Source organism: Phascolarctos cinereus, unplaced genomic scaffold (genome assembly GCF_003287225.1).
Source record: "Phascolarctos cinereus isolate Bilbo 61053 unplaced genomic scaffold, phaCin_HiC Scaffold_7;HRSCAF=346, whole genome shotgun sequence".
NCBI lineage: Eukaryota > Metazoa > Chordata > Mammalia > Diprotodontia > Phascolarctidae > Phascolarctos > Phascolarctos cinereus.
This window is the reverse complement of record NW_027556180.1, coordinates 165,853,356-165,876,329: the sequence shown is the minus strand read 5'-3', so window position 1 is coordinate 165,876,329 and position 22,974 is coordinate 165,853,356. Positions and strand designations below refer to the sequence as shown.

Sequence of the window (22,974 nt, the reverse complement as noted above, 5' to 3'; positions counted from 1 at the left end):
GAAACCTACTTGGTCTTCCTAAGATTCTATTGACTGCAGATTTGAAAATCAGAATAGAGATTTCCCCCAACTCTAGGCTTTATTTTCTATCGATCCCTTTATAGGTAATAAGAAGACAAACAGTAGTCACTATAAGGAAATCAACTGGGGGCCATGTAAAGCATGAGAACTATTTTTACTCTGGGCTTGATATGTTTAGTTTTTTAGTCATGAAGAGACTGGATGACAAGGAATGGCCACACGTAATAATCACGTCATGATCTCAGCCTCCGCAATGTCAGTTTAAATTTTATAATCACTCTGATTAAGAAATAGCATTGAAGTGTAACCGTAAGGGACATGGCTTGAACCAGGAGTGGGGAATCTGTGGCCTCAAGGTCCTCAAGTGCAGCCCTCTTACAGAATTCAGGCTTCACTGTGAAGTGACCTTGAGATTACAGGTTACAGGATCCCCCTGGCTTTGGACTGTCCCATTTGAAAATGGCATGAAACTTGGAGAAGCAGCTAATATATTAGGAGACAAATTCATAACCCAAAAAGATCAACATTCTGTCCCTGGTACTATTAAATGGTTCAAGATCAGACGTGAATACAGTTTTGTCAGTGGAAAAATATTAAAAAGATGCATTTCCATTTGACTTGCAAGTGAAACCTCTTATCTTCCCCCTATTAGAATGTAAACTCTTTGAGAACAGGTCTTATCACCTTTCTTTTCAAATTATATCTCCACCACTTAGCATGGCCCTTTGTACATGTAGGTGCTTAGAAATGCTTTTGCATTTATTCATTCAGGAAAAAGAAATGTCTCAGTAGACAAAAAGCATAACAAGAGCACTTAGGATACTTCTCCAAAATAATACAGTTGGCCAACACACAAGGAACCTAGCTAGACAAGCATTCCAATTTCCAATTTTATAGGGAAAGTGCAAAAAGTTTGGCTAGTTACTTTTCATCAGGTCATAAGAGTAGTTCAAAAGGTGCAACCTCATCTCTGAATTCCTATCTCTCCCCATTTTTCTACTCTAAACCTTCATCATTTCAATACTTGTATTACCCTTGCAGGTATTTATCTAGGCAGCTATTCTATAACCCACCCTTTGGGAATAACTGAACTCATTCTAAGTAGGTTAAGTAGTTTGCTTAGAGGTTATTATAGTAGGTTAGGCCCATAGGTGGGATTAAACTTTATTGCTCTCAAACCTCTAGGCCATTGTTTGCCAGTTAAGACAATGAGGGCTCCCAATCAATAGATTATATTATTTATGGCCGGAATGAGCTCAAGGACTGAAAACCTGTATTTGGCCTCTTCAGTTCAGTCATCTTCCCCTCAGCTGCCAAAAAGAGCTTCCTATATAAAGAGCTGGTCTGACCATGTCACCCCACCCAAATCAACAACCTCTAGTGACTCTTGATTACCTCCAGGATCCAATATTAAATCCTTGCCTTTTAAAGCACTTTACAACCTGCTCCTGTTCCTACTGTCTTCTCACCTAGTCTACTCCTCCTTGATCCAGCCACACTGGAATTCGTGTTCTTTGCACAAGACATTCCATCTTCCGACTTTGTGCCTTTCTATGACTGTCCCTCATAATCCCCCTTCTCTCCTGGTTTTTACAGGCTTCTTTCCAGACTCAGTTCAAATCCTATCTTCTGTAAGAGGCCTTTCCTGTTCCCCTCCCCCAATTTCTTTCCTCTGAGATGACTTCCTAGTTACATTTGTATGTACATAGTTATTTGCATGTTGCTTCCCCTCTTAGAATTTGGACTTTTTGAGGGCAGGGACCATATCTTGTGCTTTTCTTTGTATCCTCCATGCACAGTCCGTGATATGTAGTAAACATTTAATAAATGCTTGTTTACTGACTGGATTCAGAAGGGGTGAAAAGAGTGAGTTGGGAGACAAATATAGCTTCAAATCTCTCCCGTCTTTATTGTGACTGGTTCAATGAAAGGAATTCTGGAAAGCTCATCTGAAAACTTTGGGTTGGACAATCCAGCCCTCTTGGCATTTCTATCTGTAGGTTTTTAGGAGACCTTGGTACTATATGTACTACGAGTTTCAAAGGGTGGATGTAAGAATCAAATGTAATTATGTATATCAAAGTGCTTTATAATCCTAAATGTTACACTAAAGTAAACCATTATTCCTGACTCCCCAAAACTGCTATATTTTTTTTCTTAGCAACATTTAAACCACATAAATAGTACTCAATGTAGAAGGCTTGTATCCCGTTTCCATTTGCACTCTATTTTTTTCTTATTGTCTTATTTTTAAGCCCCAAACTTCCTGCCCATAACAGCAATTTTTTGTTTATTTTATTAATTTCCTCCTGCTCTATCCTGGAGTTTGTTTCTTTCTCTTAAGGTCTGCTTTTAAAAAAATATCTGGCTCTAAATGTGAACTGCCAATTGTGCCAATCTATTTTTTTTTCATTCTTCATTTTATGATAGCCTTTTTCCAGTCGGTTTTACCTGAAGATCACTAGATGTGAGACGCTTATTATTCTTAACATTTTACTGGAGACACTGGCATAAATGCCACCCAAGAAGCCCTCCCAGAATCTATCCCCCAGAGGGCTTTAGATATGCTTATTTTTCAATTAACTAAAGAGTAAAGAGGTGGGGTTTTCTGGATTTTTTTTCTCTGCCTGGGGGTTCAGACTTTAAACTAGGTAGGGGCAGATACATGGGGGCCACCAAATCGTTTCCAAATTATGGAGCTGGAGTGCCCAGAATGAAAGGGTTAAAAAAAAAAAGCCTTGTGACTTGAACTTTCTCATTGTTTGCCAGTGGGGCCAAAAAGAGGAGAGAACCTTGTTGATCTGGGGGGGTGGAGGTGGGGATATGGCATCATGGTCTGGAAGACTCTCTGGAAACTTCCAAGTACAGAATCCAGCTTTACAATTCCCAATTTCCTGCTGTACACACCACCTGTGCTTTATGGTCTTTGCTGATGGCTCATGGCAACCTAGAAGACTCTAGATCATTTAGGCCCTGTCTTCTATTCACCTTCCCCACAGCAGAGATTATTAGGTTGTCTGCCTGACAGGCTAAACATTTGATCCTGCGGATTCCTTTGTTGTCTGGAATGCCTTTCCTCTCAGAGTCAGTCAAAACTGAATCTCTTGATCTTCAAGGTTTCCACCTGGCCTACTTAAGTGAGTAAAAATGATTAAAATGCTGCTGCTGGAGTTGGTTGGTCAATCAGTCAAGAAAAATTTACTATGCATTTGCTATGTATAAGATATTTTGCTAAGTGCTTAGGATACAAAAGAAAGGGGGAAAAACCGTCTCTGGTCGTAAGGAACCACATTCTAACTGAGGAAAAATCTTCAACGTTTTAAGCTTTGCAAAGTGTTTTCATTGATTGGATTATAGATTTAGAGCTTAAAGGGACTTCAAAGGTCATCAAGTCTGTCTTAAAGATGAAAAAACTAAGGTCCCCCAAAAGGTAAATGACGTGCCCAAGGTCACAGAAGTACTAAGTGGTAGAGTGGGTCCTCTGACTCCACATGCAGTATCGGTCCCAGTGCATCACCCTGACTCTCTAACAGGTTGTTCCTTACACTCCTGTTAAGTAGCTAATATCAAGTGCAGAGAGTATGACTATATTATTACTAGTTATGCACATAACATGTATAGCAAGTTATATACAGTGTCAGGAGAAGATAATCGTAGAGGGGAGGGAACGAAAGGTGGGTGGTGATAGAACCAGGAAAGGCCTCCCACAGAAAAGGGGATTTGAACTGAGACTTGAAGGAAGCCAGGGAAGCTAAAGAGTCTGAGGTAAGGATGGAGAACATTCTAGGCATCAGCCTATGCAAATAAATATAGCTGGAAGGTCCCATGTTTGTTTAGGAATCACAATATAGGATATAGGTGGGCAGCTAGGTGGTATAGTAGATAGAGCACTGGGCCTGGAGTCAGGAAAACATCTTCCTGAATTCAAATCTGTCCTTAAATACTTACTTTCTATGTGATCCTGGGCAAGTCACTTAACCTAGTTTGCCTCAGTTTCCTCATCTGTAAAATGAACTGGAGAAGGAAGTGACAAACAACTCAAGTATCTTTGTCAAGAAAACCCCAAATGGGGTCAGGAAGAGTAAAACACAACTGAAAAATGATTGAACAACATAGGATATAGATATGTAGATCTGTGGTCCTTCCTTCCTTCCTTCTTTCCTTCCATTTTTCTGAACTGGCCTGCTCACGCCTCGTTAAGCAATCTGTGGCCTTCTACTTTTGGGGCTCACCATATTGGTTCCAGACAGTATAGACTGACTTCAGTCTTTCTTCAGCTCAGAACTCCTGAGTTCAAATGAACCGTCCATCTCAACTTCCCCCAGTAGCAGGGATTGCGGGTGTGTGTAGCTTTGGCTGGCCGGCCAGCTATGCCTTTCTATAGTTCAGTATGTTATACATGTGCTCAATGACCTGCTAAGGCATTGGTATACGGTATTCAGAAAAGGGAATCGGATTAAATAGAAGTGAGAGACTGTAGTTGCATGTTTTCTCGAGCTAAATAGGTAACTCCCTTTCCTTTTCTATTTCCACTTCCCTTTGGCATCAGATCCTGCTGCTTCTTCCTTCCCCCTCTGCTTTTTTGGCTCTGGGTAATTGAGCAGCAGGATGAAAATAAATTGAATTCCACTCTGGGCATTGGTTGGGGCTTTTACTATGTTTCAAATTTGCTGAGATTAAGAGGAGAAAGTCATAAGCAGAAGGGAAAGCTTTGGGCACTCTGCTGTACTTTTGACTTTTAATGTGCTATCTGACCCAGAATGGAACAAAATTACTGTTAAAGTAGCTTGAAGTTAGCCAAACATTTACTCTCCCACATCTGTGCTTGTCCATTTCCAGCTGCTTCAGCCATAAGCTGCTCTATTCAGAGTAGGATGGCTCCTCTACCTGTAAGTTACTAGAGAATTTCAGTCCCTGAGAAGCATGGGAAATAAGTAGGGATTTTTAGGCATGGAAAGCAAATAGAGAAAGCCATAATTGGAGGAAAGAGAGAGTACTTTAACAAATGATAGCTCACAAAGTTTCAAACTTTGCAAAATGCTTTTACAGATTGGATTATAGATTTAGAGTTCAAAAGGACTTCTTTCTATTTTAAAGGTGAAAGAGCTAAGGTCCCTAAAAGTTAAATGACTTGCCCAAGTTCATCCATCTAGTAAGTGGTCTAGCTGATCCTCTGACTCCAGAGGCAATGTTCCCATTACATCACCCTGCCTCTAATAACCTGTTCCTCACAACCCTGTCATCAAGTAACTAATATCAAGTGCAGATATTATTACTCCATTTTACAGATGATAAGAATGAAATCATTCCTTGTTTGAAAATAAGCATGCTAATAAAACATATATAACAGGATAAAAATGCCTATTGTAAGTAGCTGCAATCAGAACCTAGACCAGGGAGGGAAAGGTAAGCTGCTTCCTAGGATGCAACATGCAAGATGCATATGAATGCTTTTTACTATTACTTTACATAAACGCACCTATTTTTAGTACCATAAAATTCTATTTTCACGTAGGTATTTTGTGGTAAGTCACAGACTGGGTTATAGCAAAGTTTTAAAGTCTCTGTAGGACAGTATGGTACAATTCTCAAAGTGGTCCCAGGGGCAGTGGCATTTTTAAACTTTTCCTAGGGTGAACAAATGCTTTGTCCTAGCTCTGAATGTGACATATACAAAACACATATTTAACTACCCATTGATATATTTTTAGCAATCACAAAATACTTTCTAAATATCATCTGATAAAAAAATGTTGGGGGCAGCTGGTTAGCACAGTGGATAGAGCATCAGCCCTGGATTCAGGAGGAACTGAGTTCAAATCTGGCCTCAGACACATAACACTTACTAGCTGTGTGATCCTGGGCAAGTCACTTAATCCCATTGCCTAGCCAAAAAAAAATGTTAATGTACCCATTTTGGAGATCAAGAAACAGACTTAATGGTGAACCGAACTGGCAGATGAACCTGGATTCTTGGATCCTGGACCAACAGTCTAGCAACTAGACAATGAGTGAGCCAGAGAGGTATAAACTGTCATACTCAAAGGTAAGAGCATCAGAGAAACTAGGAGAAAGAGGAAACATGGTGAGGTGGTAAACACATTGGACTTGCAATCAGAAGGTCTAAACTTAAGTCCCAGTTCCACTACTTCTTAGCATAATGCATACATAAGGCAAGTCACTTAGCCCTTCTGAGCCTCAGTTCTCCTCATCTATAAAGTGGGTATAATATTTTGTAGTACTTACCTCATGAGATTGTTTTTAGGAAAACTTCTGATCAACTACAAAACTATATATTATAAAACATTATTTTTCAGGGCACAAATAGGATGAATTTAATAGATCCAAAAAGCAGGTATAAAAAGAGGCAGGTATAATAGTTCACAATTGTATAGCAGTTTAGAGTTTCCAAAGTACTTTTCTGATCTGTTAGCTGTATTTCACACATTTAGTCCTTACAAGAACCCCATGAATAAATGCTTCCTTCCTTCTAGCAGGCAAGAGAGACATTATTCCTCAGATAATAGATAGTGAAGAAAATGTGGTTAAATGTGTTGCCCAATGTCACAAATCTTCGGTCAACAAGGCCTGATCTTCTGTTTCCTAGTACTGTATCTTTTTTTTTTCTAGCCCATCACTGTCATTCCTTGATAGCCTATACTGATTCAAACCTGTATTACATCCTCAGTCGAGAGTTCTTAATCCTTACCAGAGAAGAATGGTTAGGTAGTTAAAGCATTTCACTCAGGGCAGCTAGGTGGCACAGTAGATAGAGCTCTGGCCTTGAAGTCAGGAGGACGTGAGTTCAAATCCAGTCTCAGACACATGACACTTACTAGCTGTGTGACCCTGGGCAAGTCACTTAATCCCAATTGCCTCACAAAAAAAAAAAGGAAAAAAAAAGAAAATATAAAGCATTTCACTTAAAGTTTTTCAGATCTCACCTTAGAGAGCAAGTCAAAAGGATAATAGTGTGAGTTTTCAAAGAAATAATATATGTATGTAAAGTGCTTGGCAGATCTTAAAAGTGCCATGCGTTTTGTTTTCTAGATGCAGAAGAAACTGAGATCTGGAAAGTCTAAATGAGTTGTCTAAAGTCATTTAGTCAATGAACCTGGGTCTTCTGACTCCAAATGCAGTGTTTTTTCTACCATTCTTCCATAATGAAGACAAATAGGGTTATAGGGCCTAGTTCCATGGGACAGAAGGATAACATTGCTGGTATTCATAACCCATTTGATATAGTGCTTTATGCTTTATGTACGTTTTCTCATTTGATTCTGCCAGCAACTCAGTGATGAAGCTTTTAGGGGGACAGAGCACTAGATTTGGAGTCAGGAAAATTTAAATTCATCTCTTCCCTGACATTTGATGACTGTGACCGTAGGCAAGTTCTTCAAACTTTCTTGGAGCCATCTTTCTTATCTGTACAACAAAAGGATTAGACTCAACGGCCTCTAAGGTCCCTTTTAGCTCTAAATATATGATCACAATAAGTAAGTACTGGAAAAGGAAATGGCAAACCATTCCAGTATCTCTGCCAAGAAAACTCCAAATGGGGTCATGAAGAGTCAGACAGGACTGAAAAGCAACTAAACAATAATAAGTGCTATTATTATAATTATTATTCCCATTTTTCTGATGAAGCAAGTCTAAGATAGAGTACTAGACTTGTTCACAGTCAGCTGATGTCAGAAGTGAGAGGGAATATGAACCCTAGTTCACGGTTAACCATAAAACCATATATTATACTTAGCCATTTTTTTAGAGAGTCCTCAAACATTCTCTCCCCATAGTCTGGTATTTTCTTTTTAGGAAATAAACTAACAAACAAATAAAAAAAACTAAAAATACCTTCCTAATCCCTTTCTTTTGTTTTTGCTGTTCACCTTTTTTAAGACTACACATCAAAGCTACTTTGGGGGTCATAAATCTGGGGGCAACTTCTTTGTGTAATAGAAGCATAAAGAGTGCCATCAATGGCTTGGTCTGCCAAAATACAAATTCCTAGCTATAGATAGGCCTTGATTAGTGCAAATAATGAATTCCAAGAAATGGCTTGCAAGTATTTGGATACATATTGCTCAAAGTTATAATTACGTAAAATATGTAATTGGTTCCAACCCAATTCAAATAATGAATTCAAATAATGTAACCATTTCACAGGATTCATTATTCATTCTAATCAGGACCTAGTCTACTCAGATTCAAGTAAAGTGGAAAATGGGGGATGGGCTTTAATATCAAAATTTTAGTCAATCCTGAAAAACCCACAGCTATTTTTTTTAGCCAAAGCCTTTATAATGCCTTTTCTATCTTTTTCTTTTGCTACCAAAACTTATGTGAAGCACAGCTGAAATTAAAATATTGAGAAATTAACCCAAACTAGTGGTTTGCAGTAACATGAGGGGTTACAATTACTACAAAAGGGCAGAAAGACATTCTATCTCTTCTGAGAGAAATGGATTTTAAAAATTCCCTCGTGTGCAGATTTTCTCCTTAAATTTAATAATTTCTCCAACACTGAAACCTCTCCCCATAAACATAACTATGATGGCCTAAGTCCTACATGGTTGATTTTGACCTTAAAACCAAATTGAAGGCAAAGATGGAGTGGAAAAAGTAGAAAAATAAGTCCAAATCATAAGCCTAATTCAGGAGAATCTTTATAATTGGAAGGAAAGAAGGAGAAGAGATATGATAACAAGAAAGATATTTGGGGTGGGAGGAGGACTGTGGTTAAAACAAACATCACACATCCAGAGCTGTGATGTAGAAGAGGGGTTGGACACTGTGTGACTTCAGAGGTTAAAATGACCAATGAGTGAAAATTACTGGGAGGCAACTCCTGGCCCAATTTAAGGAATGACACTCTTATAATTAGTGCTGTCCAAAATTACCATGGACTGGCTGTCTCACAAAGCATTGTGTATGCATGTGTTCAGAAGGAGCAAAAAAAAGGTTTTTTTCCCCTAGAATAATAGTATCTTGAACACTTACAGGGGAACTAGATTCTGAAGAAATACTAAAGAAAACAGAAGTTGAGGAGAAGGAGCTGGCCAAATGATCTTAATAATTTTGGTTTGCTTAAATACTGTGTACTCAATCTACTGAATTTCATACGCTATGCCCAGACAAGTAAAAGTAAAAAATTTTAACTCTCTTAGACAGAGTCACCATGTGTAACCTTAATTATTTCTAAACTAAAGCAAAGTTCAATAACATGCCAGCAGATCGGGGATGCTTTTTATCACTTCATCTAGCTCTAAGCTCATGGGACCACAGTTTTGGAGATGGAAAGTATCTTTTTTACAGAAGAGGAAACTGAGGCCCCAAGAAGTGGGGTGACTGTCTCAAGGCCACACAGCTAGTAAGCAACAGAACTGCCTTTCAAAGAACAGAGTAAAAACTGGGCGGGAGCATGCATATTTTCTTCGATTTTCTTTTTTATTTTAGTGAATTCGGTATCTCTCTGACTTCCCCTCAAAATCAGGTACAAAAAGAAAACTAAAGAGGAAACAGCCGGTCATCCAGCCTCTAACATGTATTTAGGTGAATAAACGCTTTTCTTCCCTTCAACTATTTGTTACTCCCAGCCACGTGGCTCACACCCTAGTCTCTTTGCAAGTGTTTGGGGCATGCCTACTCCAAAGGAAAATGATGGCCTTTGGCTATGTTTTTAATTCCTTGCTAAAAATTGTGTAACAGCCAAAGCCGGGTCCTTTCCTAGGTAGTTGCAGGGTAACACCAGCAGGGAAGAACTGAGAGGTGAAAAGTAGTACTTATAAAACAAACTTTCATAGGGCAGTGCTGGGAGAGTTAGTAGTCCGTGCAGACAGCACAAGCACCCCTCCTCCAACCATGAGTAGCTTTTTGTCAAAGATACCTGCGGTTCATAACTCTATGGCGCCATAATTAAAAGGCAGAGAAAAGGACCTGAGTACTTACAGCATGTGCCCTCTCAGTTAGCACTACCATCAGCACGAATAGCAGCAGACACCTACACGAGAGAAGGTGGAAGAAAGACAAATATTTTGAAAAGTGGTTCGCAAAACTAACACATTTAAGTCCAATGGCAGAGAGGAGAGGGGAGAAGGGTCTTACCGCCGAAGGTCAACTCTGGCAGTTGGGTCCATTCTTCTGCCCATTCTCCCAACAGGTACTGCCCCTCGGAGCCCCCGAACGCGGACCCCTGGGCCACCGGAGCAGCCCCGGGCTCTCAGGAATGGCGAGCCTTTTTAGCCTGGAAGCAGATACCAGGAAACGAAATAGCCAATAAAGAGGCTGACTTCACGGTTTCTTTTCACTCTTCCCCACCTGGCACTCGTGCAAAGAGAGAAGTAGTGCTGGCAGCCCAGAATGCCGGCGCCTCACCATCTTCTCCTTCATGGGGTTTTTCCTGGAACTGGGACTTGGATTTCCCTCTTTAGGTGAGAACTGCGGCAGTGAAGAGAAGCCCTTTCCTCTTAGGCAATAGTGTCTCATATGGAACCACACAAATCTCCCTTTCCTCTCCCTCCCTCTTTCCCGGACCAAACTCCGAGAGAACTGCACCAGAGTCTGCGCTGGGCTCCCTGTACCTTCAAATCTCTAGCCCTCCCTTCCCCAGGGCTCAGAGTTCCCAGGTCTCCACGGGTCCACACTCACCTTTTCAGGCCAGGATTTAGGGGCTGTTGGGTGCAGGCATTTCCCTTTTCATAACTGAGTCTCCCAGTGGAAGTGGCAGGCAAAAGCCAGAGATACACAAACACAGGGAGTGCACTCTCCTCTCCCCACCCCCCTTTTCCGCCTCTCCTCTCCTTGTTCCCTGAGGTCCCTCCCCTACTCGCGAAATCCTGGCTTCAGAAACCAGGAGAGGGAGAGCTCCCAGCTCCGTGGGGTTTACCCAGGGACCGGAGCAGGACCGCTGGAGTGCTTAAGGAAGCCGAAGGCTTTAAAAGCACAGAGACACTGACTTCTTTACTTACCAGCATAAGCTCCCTCTCCTCTCTCTGACTCTCTCTTCCTCTCTCCCCCTCTCTCATACACGCACAGAGTAGGGTCCTCCCATTTGAAACGCCGCCCGCGCACTCCAAAGGGGAGGGAACAGCGCCAACAAATTAGGGGAGCTACGCGATCAGCTCTAAGTCTCTGACTCTGGAGGAGCTGGCGCAGAGCAGAAGCGCCAGGGACGATGTCGAGTGAGCACGCACCGGCTCCCCGAGAGTGAACGCTCCAGCCTCCCGCCCAGAAACCCCGCGGCAGCCCCGGCTAGGCAACAGTGCCTCGCCCGCGGGGGGAGGGTGCCGAGGCCAAGCTGACCAGTCCGCTACCGGTGCTATCCCGGGAGGTGGAGGAGGATGAGTCCGCGGCCGGTTGTTTGGCTGCTGCTGCTGCTGGCTGCCCTCCTGCTCAACGAGGAGCGGAGCAAAGCAGCTGCAAAGGTGAGTACTGTACGGGCGTTCCCCCTTCGCCCCGCAGCCCCTCCTGCTTCTGCTCCTGCTCACCGCAGCCCCTGCAGCCCAGTCCCTTTGTCCGCTTTCCTCTTTTGGCTGATTTCGGGCCGGGAGCACCCGGATCGCTGACCCGAGAACTTCACTTCGGGCCAACATGCCACCATGCAAGGTGGATTTCTTTGGGCGGTTCTCTGGGCTCCGATCTGCTCTGTAGGCTGAGACTGCATCCATTACAGACCGTTCTTTGTTTTAGTTAGGCTGGAGATAGTTTAGGAAACTCATCTGGGTGTTCGTGGTGGGAGCCAGGGGGAAGGAAGTAACCAGCTTAGCGCTTTCTGTGGTGGGGTAAACTGGGACTAGGAAACCAAATGAAATTTACATGGACATCATTTTTGCGCGGAATACAGCGAGGAATTATTTCACCTGCATGAAGTCTCTGGATCCTTCACAAACTGTAAACTGGTGTACACACACTACAAGCACTCAACCAGCCCCCCCCCCCCATGTGCATGTGAGTCGCCTTGGGCGTGTGTTTCCCTCGTTATCCAGGAGACTCTGGTGGTTGATGCTGGAACCAGTACTGGGCCATTTGCCTGGAAACAGCTGTATCTTTGCTTTCCCACGGCTTTTCTATTGCTGAAGCACGCTCAAGTATAGAAAAAGTAGAACTTAGTTATAGTTGTTAATTTAAAATAGTGAAATACCAGACTGCAATCTCTGCTTTTAAATACCCCCTTTTTTTAGAACCAAATTTATATTTATGCTTGAAACCAAAGTGAAACCGTACCTCATTGTTCTATGTGCAAATTGTTTTCCTAGTTTTCATTTCCTCTGGCGATGTGTTTGGCCAGAAGGAATTTGGGAGATCTTTTTTTTTTTTTTTGTAAAGTGTGCAAAAGCCAAAGCTTCCTTTACTGGCTAGGCCCCTGATATAGAGATGGTTCCCCTCATCCCGTTTTTTTTTCCCCCAAACAAAATAAAAGCTTCAGCCATTTGCAGGTATCCTAAGCCAAATAAAGAGCCCTTTAGAATGTGAAGTGACAAACACGTTTAATTTTTTCTCATGTAATTTAGAAATGTTTTACTACTTGTCAAAACTCCCTCCTCTTCCCCAGTATCTTTTTCCTTCCTGCCATTCATATAAGTTTTTTTTTTGGGGGGGGAGCTTGCCTTCTTAAGCTAAAGATACCTTCTGTCTATACCAGTTAACTCTTTAAAGTCATTGTAATTAAATGTCACTTCCCAAAGTAAACTAGTAATATGTATGCATTCCCAGCATTTTAGAGTTCTCAGATGCTTCATCATTGGATGTTGAAGAGTCTAATAACGATCATGCCAAGTCACTTGCTTTCTTAACATTTAGACTGGTTTTCCCAATCCAGTGTTTAGTCTAGTACCAGGTTCAATTGGGTACTTACAAGCTTTTTGGTGATGGGGCTCAAATGCTTATATTTTAAGGAGTCAGGAAGAGGCACTCTTTCTTTTGGATAACACTCATCTATTGGTTTCAATTCTGACTCAGGAATGTTGTCCCAAGGATTACCTAATGACAAAGATTGCCTTAGTGTCAGGGCAAGTCAAAGAAAGCCCTCTACTTGAAAATGTACTACTAATCATTTATTTTTATTCAGATATTCTGATTGCTCACCTAAGCAAACCTGAGTTAATTTTAAGTGATTTGTTTTTAGAAGCTCAGGATCTTTTGAAATTTATGTGATATTTAAAGGCATAGCTTTGTATCTCTAGTGCCCAGCCCAGTCCTTGGCATATAGTGGGTACTAACAAATGTCTGTTCACTGAATGAAAGCAGATTCCATTTATGGACACTCTTGGTGATATTTATTAAAATGAAGGTAACAGTATTATCATTATTGTGATTATTAAGAACCTACGTTTGGCTATTGATACCGAAGTGCCAGGTGTCAAGATACTCCATGATAAAATGGGGTATGGGGCAAAGCTAGAGGATACAAAAGACTTAAATCTATGACAGATAATTTGAGATCAGCCTCAATCTCAACTAGAATAGCAATCTGAGGACCTGGATTCCAATTCAGACTTTTCTAACTATTTACTAGTTGGAAGACTTTGGGAAAGTCATTTACTCTCTTTCCAGCCTCAATTTTATTGCTTTTCAAAATGGAGATGATAGTTCTTCCTCTGCCTACCTCACAATATTGTATCAAATTAAATACATTATTATAATCAAGAGTTCATAGGGTCATAGATTTAGAATTGGAAAGGACCTTCCAGTTTTTCATATTAAGAATTTCCCTCTCCCTTTCTCCCCAGTGAAATATATTTGTTTGCAGGGAAAATGCCTACATTAATATTTTTAATTTCTATTTTCACTTAACTTTTCCTTCTGAAGTTACTTTAGAGATAGAAGATCTACAGTACTAGACCAATACATGCTCTGAAAACTTCACGTCTCATCACTACCATTAATCTCAAATCTCAACAGTGTAATTTATGTTGATCTGAATAACTTGTTCTAGTTTTTCCATGAGTTCTGTTATTAGCAAGAGGCATCCTCTGGTACTGTGCTGCTATGATACTCACCATCAGGTATCTCAGGGCCAGGGGTGTGGCTATATGACTTTTTCTCAGCTTGGGTTTGTCTGCCCAGAAATAGTGGAGACCTCCCTATTCATTAGCTACCATTCGTGAATCTGAAGAATTTGAACTTAGATTCAAAGAGTCTAGATGTTTATACAGGTATGTACCATTTGCTACTGGAAATATTTTTGGATTCTACTGAGGAGGTAGGTCCCTGATTCTTTTTTTATTGTTGCAGATTTATCTCAACTGAGCAAGGATGAATTCTGTCCAGCAGCCAAAAAATGGCCTCAATGTAAAATGGAGAAGTTGCACCTCAAAATCATATTTTTTCATGTCTGGTGTTGGGCCAGGATCACTAAAAACTACTGTAATAGTAAATGTGGCATAGAGGCCAGAGTGTTGTATTTAGAGTCAAGAAAACCTGGGTCCAAATCTTGCCTTTGTTACTTTCTTTGTAACTATGGGAAAGTCACTTACCTTCTCTAAGCCTCAGTTTCCTCATTTGTAAAATAAGGGGGTTGAACTAGATGGCCTTTGAAGTCCCTTCCAGAAATCCTACTTCAGTGGGAAGTGCTATACAGCTACAGGATACTTAGTATCTAGGAGCACATAGTTCACAAGTGAGGACCCTAAACATTCATACTTTCATTGCCTCTTTGGGCATGTTGGCATGTTTTAGAGGATAGTGGGAAAATTTACATCATGGATGGCTAGTTCCATGTAGGAGCTGACCTAGAAAACTTAGCCTCCATTTGGACAAGGACATGAAGGGAACTCACACAGCTGGAAATTATTCATTAACAAAACTGCCAGCAACTTTCTTGGAGTTAGTCATACCAAGTTAAGATATTAGTGATGGGCTAGTGATGAGCAGGGGCTCAAAGTGTACCCATATGTGATACTCCACAGATAGAGTCATGCTAAGAAATAGCTTGTCTTCATGCTTGCAGTATGGACATGATGATGGAGTTAGTTCTATCATTTCTTGGTGGTAACCTCAAATCATGTCATTAAGGGAGTGAAATATGAATGATAAATTAAAAAAAACATCAAAACATACTTAGAAATCAAGCATCCATTTCTTTGGAAACACCACATTATTAAGGCAGAAGAAATGTCATTTAGCCACTATAGCAAAGCTTCCCAGCTTCTCAACAGCCTGTCCATGGATTGCTGTACCTTTTCTTTAATGTTAATAAGATCATAGATTTTATGTTGGAAGAGACATTGGAGGCTACATAGTCTTTAATTTATGGGTGAGGAAAGTCAGACCCAGATAAGTTAAATGTTAAGACCAAGGTTACGAAGATAAGTGGCTAAGGCAGGATTCAAACCCAGGTCCTTTGACTCTAAATTATCACAGTGCCTGGGATATAGTAGGCACTCAATAAATGCTTAACTCTTCCCTTCCCTTTCCTCCCCACTGTGCCATGCATTCCCAGCAAGTTACCCCATCACTTTTCCTTATGCAACCCTCAGGAGTTACAATTTAAAGCCTGATTAATGAGATCTAAGAAGTCTCCTTTTTTCCATATGTGAACTTTATGTTTCCCAGTACAGCATGGATAAAGTATTGCTAACACGAGTTGCTAGAGCATTAAGCTTTTCTCTACTTACAGGTGTTCCAGAAATTGCCTGAGGACTTCATTAAATGAGGCTTGCCTTCATTAAAATGCAGGTCTCCTAAGAAAAGTCTTAGCTTTTTAAGTTGATGTGATAGGGGAAGCTATAACAACAATAGAAAGATCTAAAAGTTAATGACATTGTGACATTACTTCTTCCTACTATTTTTGGATTAAAATTATTGATTACAGGATGACAGTTTAGAAGGAAGTAGATAAAGGACTTTTCCATTATAGATGTGTTTTTTCAAGTAGTTTTTTTAAAGTTATAGGCCATTTCTTGGTTGCTAGCTATGTTTCTACTGCTCAAGTTTCTTTGATGCTGGATTACTTGGTTTTCCTTCTACCTCTCTGAATGCTCATTCCCTAGAAATTTTCCCAAGATTTAGCTCTTGGATCTTCTATGTACCCTCTTTACTGGAGATCTACTCTCATGGTTTTAACTATCAGCACAATTTGATTGAATTTAATATTTAAGTATTCATCATATGGAAGGCATGATGCTAGGCACTGTTGATGTAAAGACAAAACAATTGCCCCATAAGGATTAGAAGACTGAGGTCTCTATTCCTAACTCTGACCTCTAATCAGCATCCTAGTCTGTGTATCCAAATGATCATAGAACATTAGTCATCACCTCACACCAAACATGCCCCAAACTGAGCTTATTCCCCTGTCCAACCTTCCTCATTTTGGTCAGTTGACCCACTATTCTCTAAGGTTCTCAGATTATAGACCTGGAGTAGTCTCTGATTTTCCCCTCATCAGTAGCATAATCACATTGTTGCCAAGTCCTATTTTCATCCCTTCTAAGTAGCTTCCATATTCTTAGTTCTCTTTTTCTCCTCTTGCTATTTCCCTAGAAGTTACTAGTAGTAACTAGATTATTACAATAGCATCCTTTTGATCTTCTTCTCCACTCCTGCATATTATTAATGTACTGCTCTTTGGAAAATACCCTCCTCTCTTTTTTTTTTTCTAAAATGGTGAAGGGAATGAGTGGGAGTACATGTTGAACTATAGCTAGAAGATCAGTTTTCATGCTTATTGTCATCAGGATACCTGAAGGAAGTTTTCTTGACAGAATCCCTCAGGAGTTTTTGTTGTTTGGTCATTTAAGTCATGCCTAACTCTTTGTGACCCCCATTTTTGGGTTTTCTTGGCAAAGGCACTGGAATGACTTGCCATTTCCTTCTCCACTTCATTTTATAGATGAGGAACTGAGGCAGGGAGGGTTAAGGGTCTTACTTAGGGTCACATAGCTAGTAAGTGTCTGAGGCTGGATTTAAACTCAGATAGATGAGTCTTCCTGATTCTAAGCCCAATGCTCTATCCACTGTGCCATCATAATTAAGGGTCACTGAGGGAAATGAAGGAGTATGCCTTTTCCCTAACTATATTAGCTCAAGAATCTATCCCCACACCCCAGAATATATTATAGTGATTAATAACTGACTGCCTACTGTATAAAGTCTACTCTATTATGCCCGATTTATAAAACCCCTCCATACTGAGCATTTTGATTTGACGGGATCATTTAGCCCAGAACAACATCCATCCCACTTGTCCAATCTTTTTTCTGATTGCTTCCACCAAGTGAGACAGCTCACATATGCCATGCTGTTTCATGTCTCCTTGCCTTTGTATAATCTATTTCTCATGCTTTGGGTATCTTCCTTTTCCCCCTCCCTCCCAATGCATCTAATTCTGTTCATCATGTAAATCCTAGCTACAAGACTCATGTGTTCCACCAAGCCTTTGTCAGCTGCTTGAGCCTACACTCGTATCTTTGTTGCTCTGAATCTGGTACTGCACTCAGAGGCAGTGACAACATTTTGTGTTGGCCCTTGTTCTTTACTTGTTCCATGTTTGTTACTGCATTCTTTCTAGTTCAATTGTAAGCTTCTTGAAGGCAGAGCATAATCTTAAGCTTCTTTTGTATTTTGTTACATATCAAGTGTTCAGTAATTACTCATTGCATTGATTTGTTCCAGCCTCCTACATTGAGCTTGTGTGAGAGCTGCTTAGTTACTACTAATTCAGATTGTTTCATGAGGTTATGAAAACAGCTTTTGATGATGTGCTTAGTGTTGCCACATTATGTTGTGTGATTCTGCATGTGGAGAAGCTACTAGCAGTAATCATTTTAAATAAAGGTGCTTTCTCCCTAGAGTTCAGTATTTAGAATAGGTATTTTACCATAGACTAAACATGACTTGGGAATATATACAAGGCTGAAATCTTTATATAAATAGTTTATTCCTTGGTGTGGGAATATGATGGTGAAATTTTGCTAGGTTTAATTTCAAGAATGCACAAAATAATAGCACTACATGTACTATGTTTATTAAATATTGTGAGATGTATTAGGATAAGAGATCACTGCTGTTTTCAAATGAGGAATTGGAGTACGATTTGAAATATCCTGTCTTTTTCATCTTTTTTGGGGGGGGTGGGGGGGAGGTGGCTGGAGGAGGATGAGGGACAAGTTACAACTTTGGAATTATTTTGTTTGATTACTAACGCAGTGTTTGTATGTAGCCTGGGAAATTTTCCCTTCAGTCAGATGATCACAGAAATCCTTGCTCTGAACTGAGAAAGATGAAAATTGATTTCAGCTGCTCCTTTTCCAGAGTCCCTGTTGCATTAACATTTGGAAGGGATGTCTGTACCCCTCTCTTCCTAAGCTTTGTTGAATTACATGAACATGGGCCAGTTCAGCAGTAGATTTTTGGACACAATTTCTCTGTGGTTGCACATTTCATGAAAATAGACTTAATTGCATTACCAGAGGTTTGCTGTAGAAAATAAGCTTATTCATTTGTTGTTTAAGCACACAAATCGTAATCTGCCAATTGTAATTTGAAGCATTCCAGAGTTATTTCCACATATACTTTTAGGCAGCTCATTTTTTATGTGCTCAAAGAGAAGAAAAATGTTATCACTTTGTAGGATGCAGGCATTTAACCCTGCATATAGCTGCTTGAGAAAGACAGATTTGTCTTCTAGAACATACAACACTGAAGACAGTTCTAGGAAATAGTGGATACTCATAATATATATTATATCGTTTGGCTTCAATACTATCAGTCAGTCAGTCAATAGCATTTATTAAGTACCTACAATGTGTCAGGAGGCAAATAGGCAACTCAGTGTATAGAGTATTGGGCCTGGAGTCAGGAAGTCCTGAGCTCAAATTTGGCCTCAGACATTTACTAGCTGGGTAACCCTGGGCAAGTCACTTAACCTCTGTTTGCCTTAATCTACTGGAGAAGAAAATGGCAAACTACTTTCTTTGCCAAGAAAGCCCCATGGACAATTTTGGTTTGTTGTGGCCTTTGGGGTCATGGAGAGTTGGATATGAATAAACAACAACTATGAATGTGCCAGGCACAGTGTTAAGCACTGGGGAAATATATAAAGGCAAAAGACAGTCCTTGCCTTCAAGGAATTTAAAATCTAATGGGGGAGACAACAAGAAAACACGTATATGTGTGTGTGTGTGTGTGTGTGTGTGTGTGTGTGTATTATATATATACACACATACTATATATATACATATATATAATATATAACATATACTATATGTAACATATAATACATAAAACATATATATGTATATATATATGCATATGAGAGAAGTATAATCAATTTGCCATTTCTTTGCTCGTTTCTATCAGGCCATTTAAAAAGGGAGATTTATCACGAGATGATTTGCTATCCATGATCTTTCAGTAAAAACTGATGATGCCAAGTTTGTGAAATCAGAGGCAACAATACTATTTCCATGTTACACAAGAACATCTGTTTTACGGAGTTATTTTTTACACACGTATCATGTTGATATCTAGAGCAGACTCTGAATCATGTTTGACCTCCAGGATCAAATGTAAAATCCTTGGTTTGACATTTTTACAGCCCTTTGCAACTTGGTTCCTTCCTACCTTTTTAGACTTCTTGCTCTTTCTTCCTCTCCAGCCACTTTTCTGTTCAACTGCATTGGCCTAGTTGCTATTCCTTACACATTACACTCCATAGCCTGACGCCTTTCCACTATGCCTTGAATACTGTCCATCCTCACCTCCATTTCTTAGCTTCCTATCTTCCTTCAAGACCAAGCTTAAGTCCTGGCTTCTGCTTTTCTTGGTGGTCTCCTTTCTCACCTGCATGTCTTCCCTCTAAGATTATCTTGGATCCACTTTGTAATGAGTTTTACTACCCTTCAATAGACTGGCATCTATTTTTACCCTCATTATAGTATCCTCCAATAGTTTGGAATCTATTAAATTCCTGCATTTGGCAGGTACAGGTAGTGCCATAGATACAGTACTGGACTTGAAATCAGGAAGACATGAATTGAAATCCAGCATCAGACACAAACTGTAGTAAAATAAGGGCAAAAAGCAGGTCTAGAGACATTAAGTGACTTGTCCAGGATCACAGAGTTAGTAAACAGCAGACCTAAGACTGGAATTTAGATCTTCTGAATCCAAATGCATTTTTTGCTGTACCTCCCCACATAGTATGAACCTTTGTGATGTAACACTACTGATAGTACTTTGCTTAATATTGAGGGAGAGGATGGGGGTGCCTCTGAAGAGGAGGCATAGTTTTTTCATGAATTGATTTGAGGAAAAATTTTAGGTGATCACATCTCCAGTTCTCATTACAATAGGGGCCCTCAGTTTTCTCATCTGTGAGTAGGAGGGAGTTGCTGAGTATGCTGTCTTGGACTAGATAATATGTAAGATCCCATGTACATCTATATTTCAATGTGAGAAGCCTTTTTTTTTAAATAGAGGTGATTTCATTAAAAAGGTTAGCTCTGGGAGGCTTCACTGAACAAGACAACACTTTACAATGAAACTAGATTGCCAAGTGATAACAGAAAAGATGTCACCATTGTTAACTTTAAAAAGAAATCATCCAGTTATTCATTTTAGGATCAAAATTTTGGAGTTTTAATTTTTTTTTTAAGTTTGCAAGGGTAATAACAACCTCTAGGGACCATATTTCCTGAGTACTAATGACCAGCTGCAGTTAGTTGTTTAAAGTGATTCTTCCTTTTGGTCAGCAATCCTCAGGAAATGTCTTGTGCGTATTGTTTAAGAGAAAACCTGCCAAAGCAGGGAAATAGATTAATGATAGTAAAAGAATTTGCCACAGAATAATTAGTGCAGTATCTGGGGCAGATACATTTTGGATAACTTTTCCCAGCAAGGTGATATTACAGTGTCAATTATGATAAGAACTGAAATGTATACATATATCATCTTGTAGGAATGCAATATGCATGTATATTTACATGTACATTCATACATATATTTTGGGGGGGTTCAGCTTTAAAGTTGTATGTATGATGGGACAAAAAGTGATGGTAGAAGGAAAGGAACATACACAGGTTTTTATAGGTAGTTTATTATACATAACATAATTACATTTGGGAGGTTCATTTGTTAATTTGACTGATTAATAAGAAATTTGAGATAATTTAAGCAGAGAGCTAAGCTAGTTCACAGACAGTATAGCTTTGATTAGAATAGCATAAATGAGATCTCAGGGAAATAATTGAACTACTTAGGATAACTTTTCTAAGTACCTAAAATAATTTAGCAGAACTTTTTGGGTAGCTAATAGTCCAATTCCAAATAATCTTAGTCTGTTTACTAAAGTAAGTCAGGTGGGATTTCTTCTTGATGAAACCTTGTTAGCGGGATGCCTCTGGACATTGCTTCTTCTCTCAAAGGGCTTGTGGTTTAATATATACATAGATATCTTGTCTCTTGGGGGAATCAATCCAAATTGTTTGCTTTTTTTTTTTTAAAGATTAAGACTATTAAAAAAAAGCCCTTTTATTTCCACCCACAACCAGTATGGATGGGATCTTTAATAGGGAAAGCTTGGGTCTGTTGAGAAAGTTAACTTGTACTAATTTACTGCAGTTACAGCTGTCCTTAAACTTCTCATTCTGGTAAGAATTTCACATGGTAAAAGACAAATCATCTAAAATAATAGTAAAATGGATATTTATATGCTCATGAAAACCAGCATTTTGTATGCTTGACTGTTTGCCCAGACAGTTTTGCATTCAGTCCAAGAATTTGGATATAGAAGCTTAGGAATGAAAAGCATCATATTCATTTATGCACATGATTTTAAAGATTTGATTATTGGAAATGATGTTCTTAGCTAAAGCATGTGAAAGTGATACTTATGACTTTTTAAAGACATCTTCCTGCCTCTCTTACATACACCCTATTCCTAATAAGGAGGAAAACTCATGATTGGTTTAAAAATAGTATGATTACCACAGTGCTTAAAAGTTTAAATTCATTTGGCAAATATTTGAGCTCCTATGTGCATAGCACTGTGTTGAAATATGTGAAAATTGTGTAGAACTTGATTAGTTTTGATTTCAGTGGTTTCAGAATGTTTCAGTATGGAAAATGAGAAGAACCTCATTTATGATAGAAAGAAATTTGAAAAAGCAAATGAATGTGAAATGTTTTGCATGGCTTAATTATAACAACTGTGATGTCATGTTCTCTGGAAGAGACATGAGAATTTTACCATTAATTTGGAAAGATTTATGGCACATTTATAAAGACTTCTTTCTTTCATTGTAATAAAATCTTTTCAACAAATCTTTGTTAAAGTTGAGGGAGATGCAAAAAATTAAGACAAGGCCCTGCCTTCACTGAGCTTGAAATTTAATCTTAAAGACAAAATTAATAAGATGCTATCAAAATATAGGTCATTTGGAAATCTTTCTTTTCTTTAAATTGGGAATACTCACCTCTCTTGTAGAGTATGAAAAATGCAGAGTTTGGTAGTAAGTTTTTTTTTATCTTTAAAAAGTTTATATATTTTTGCCCTTATTGAGTGAATCCTTTAATTCAGTATAAAATTATATCAGACATGTTAAAATTCAGTCCATCAAATATTAGGTACTTTGCAAGACAATAAGTAGCCCTTATGGATACAAAGACAGAAAAGGAGTCTATCTCTGCCCTCAGAGAACTTAAATTCTTCTGGGGGATACACCATGCTCTCACATAATTAATTAACTGGTAATTTGAGGAAGAGAAGAGTACCAACAAGGGAGCTGGTGGTCATAGGCTTCACAGAGGAGGGTGGCACCTGAAAATGGCATCCTTGAAAGAAGACAAAGATTATAATGGAAAATGGAGTACGTTCCAGGCATGGGGAACAGCTACTGTAAATTCAGGGAGTTGGGAAGTAGAATATAAGTTCCAGATAATGGGAGCATTGATTTCCAACTCGGCAGACTTTAGAGGGCCATCTATTCAAAGTCCTCATTTTACAAAACAGGA

The 22,974-nt window shown here is 39.4% G+C and overlaps 2 protein-coding genes across 3 annotated transcripts in view; one reads left to right on the top strand and one right to left on the bottom strand.

Moving 5' to 3' along the window:
- The window catches only part of LOC110196697 (uncharacterized), a 289,810-nt gene extending 278,732 nt beyond the window's left edge, over window positions 1–11,078 (bottom strand). The window contains exons 1-3 of one of the 2 annotated variants that reach the window (XM_020970061.2): window positions 10,989–11,078; window positions 10,126–10,264; window positions 9,970–10,021 (exon numbers count right to left, since the gene is read on the bottom strand). In XM_020970061.2, coding sequence (XP_020825720.1) covers window positions 9,970–10,021; window positions 10,126–10,169 — 96 coding nt within the window. In that variant the 5' untranslated portion in view covers window positions 10,170–10,264; window positions 10,989–11,078. Of the gene's footprint in view, window positions 1–9,969; window positions 10,022–10,125; window positions 10,265–10,668; window positions 10,756–10,988 lie in introns of those variants that run through there. The other variant, XM_020970060.1, reaches the window with a different exon arrangement.
- Window positions 11,079–11,360: 282 nt separating this feature from the next.
- The window catches only part of COL4A1 (collagen type IV alpha 1 chain), a 201,970-nt gene continuing 190,356 nt past the window's right edge, over window positions 11,361–22,974 (top strand). Inside the window, exon 1 of the mRNA XM_020970063.2 lies at window positions 11,361–11,444. Coding sequence (XP_020825722.1) covers window positions 11,361–11,444 — 84 coding nt within the window. The remainder of the gene's footprint in view (window positions 11,445–22,974) is intronic.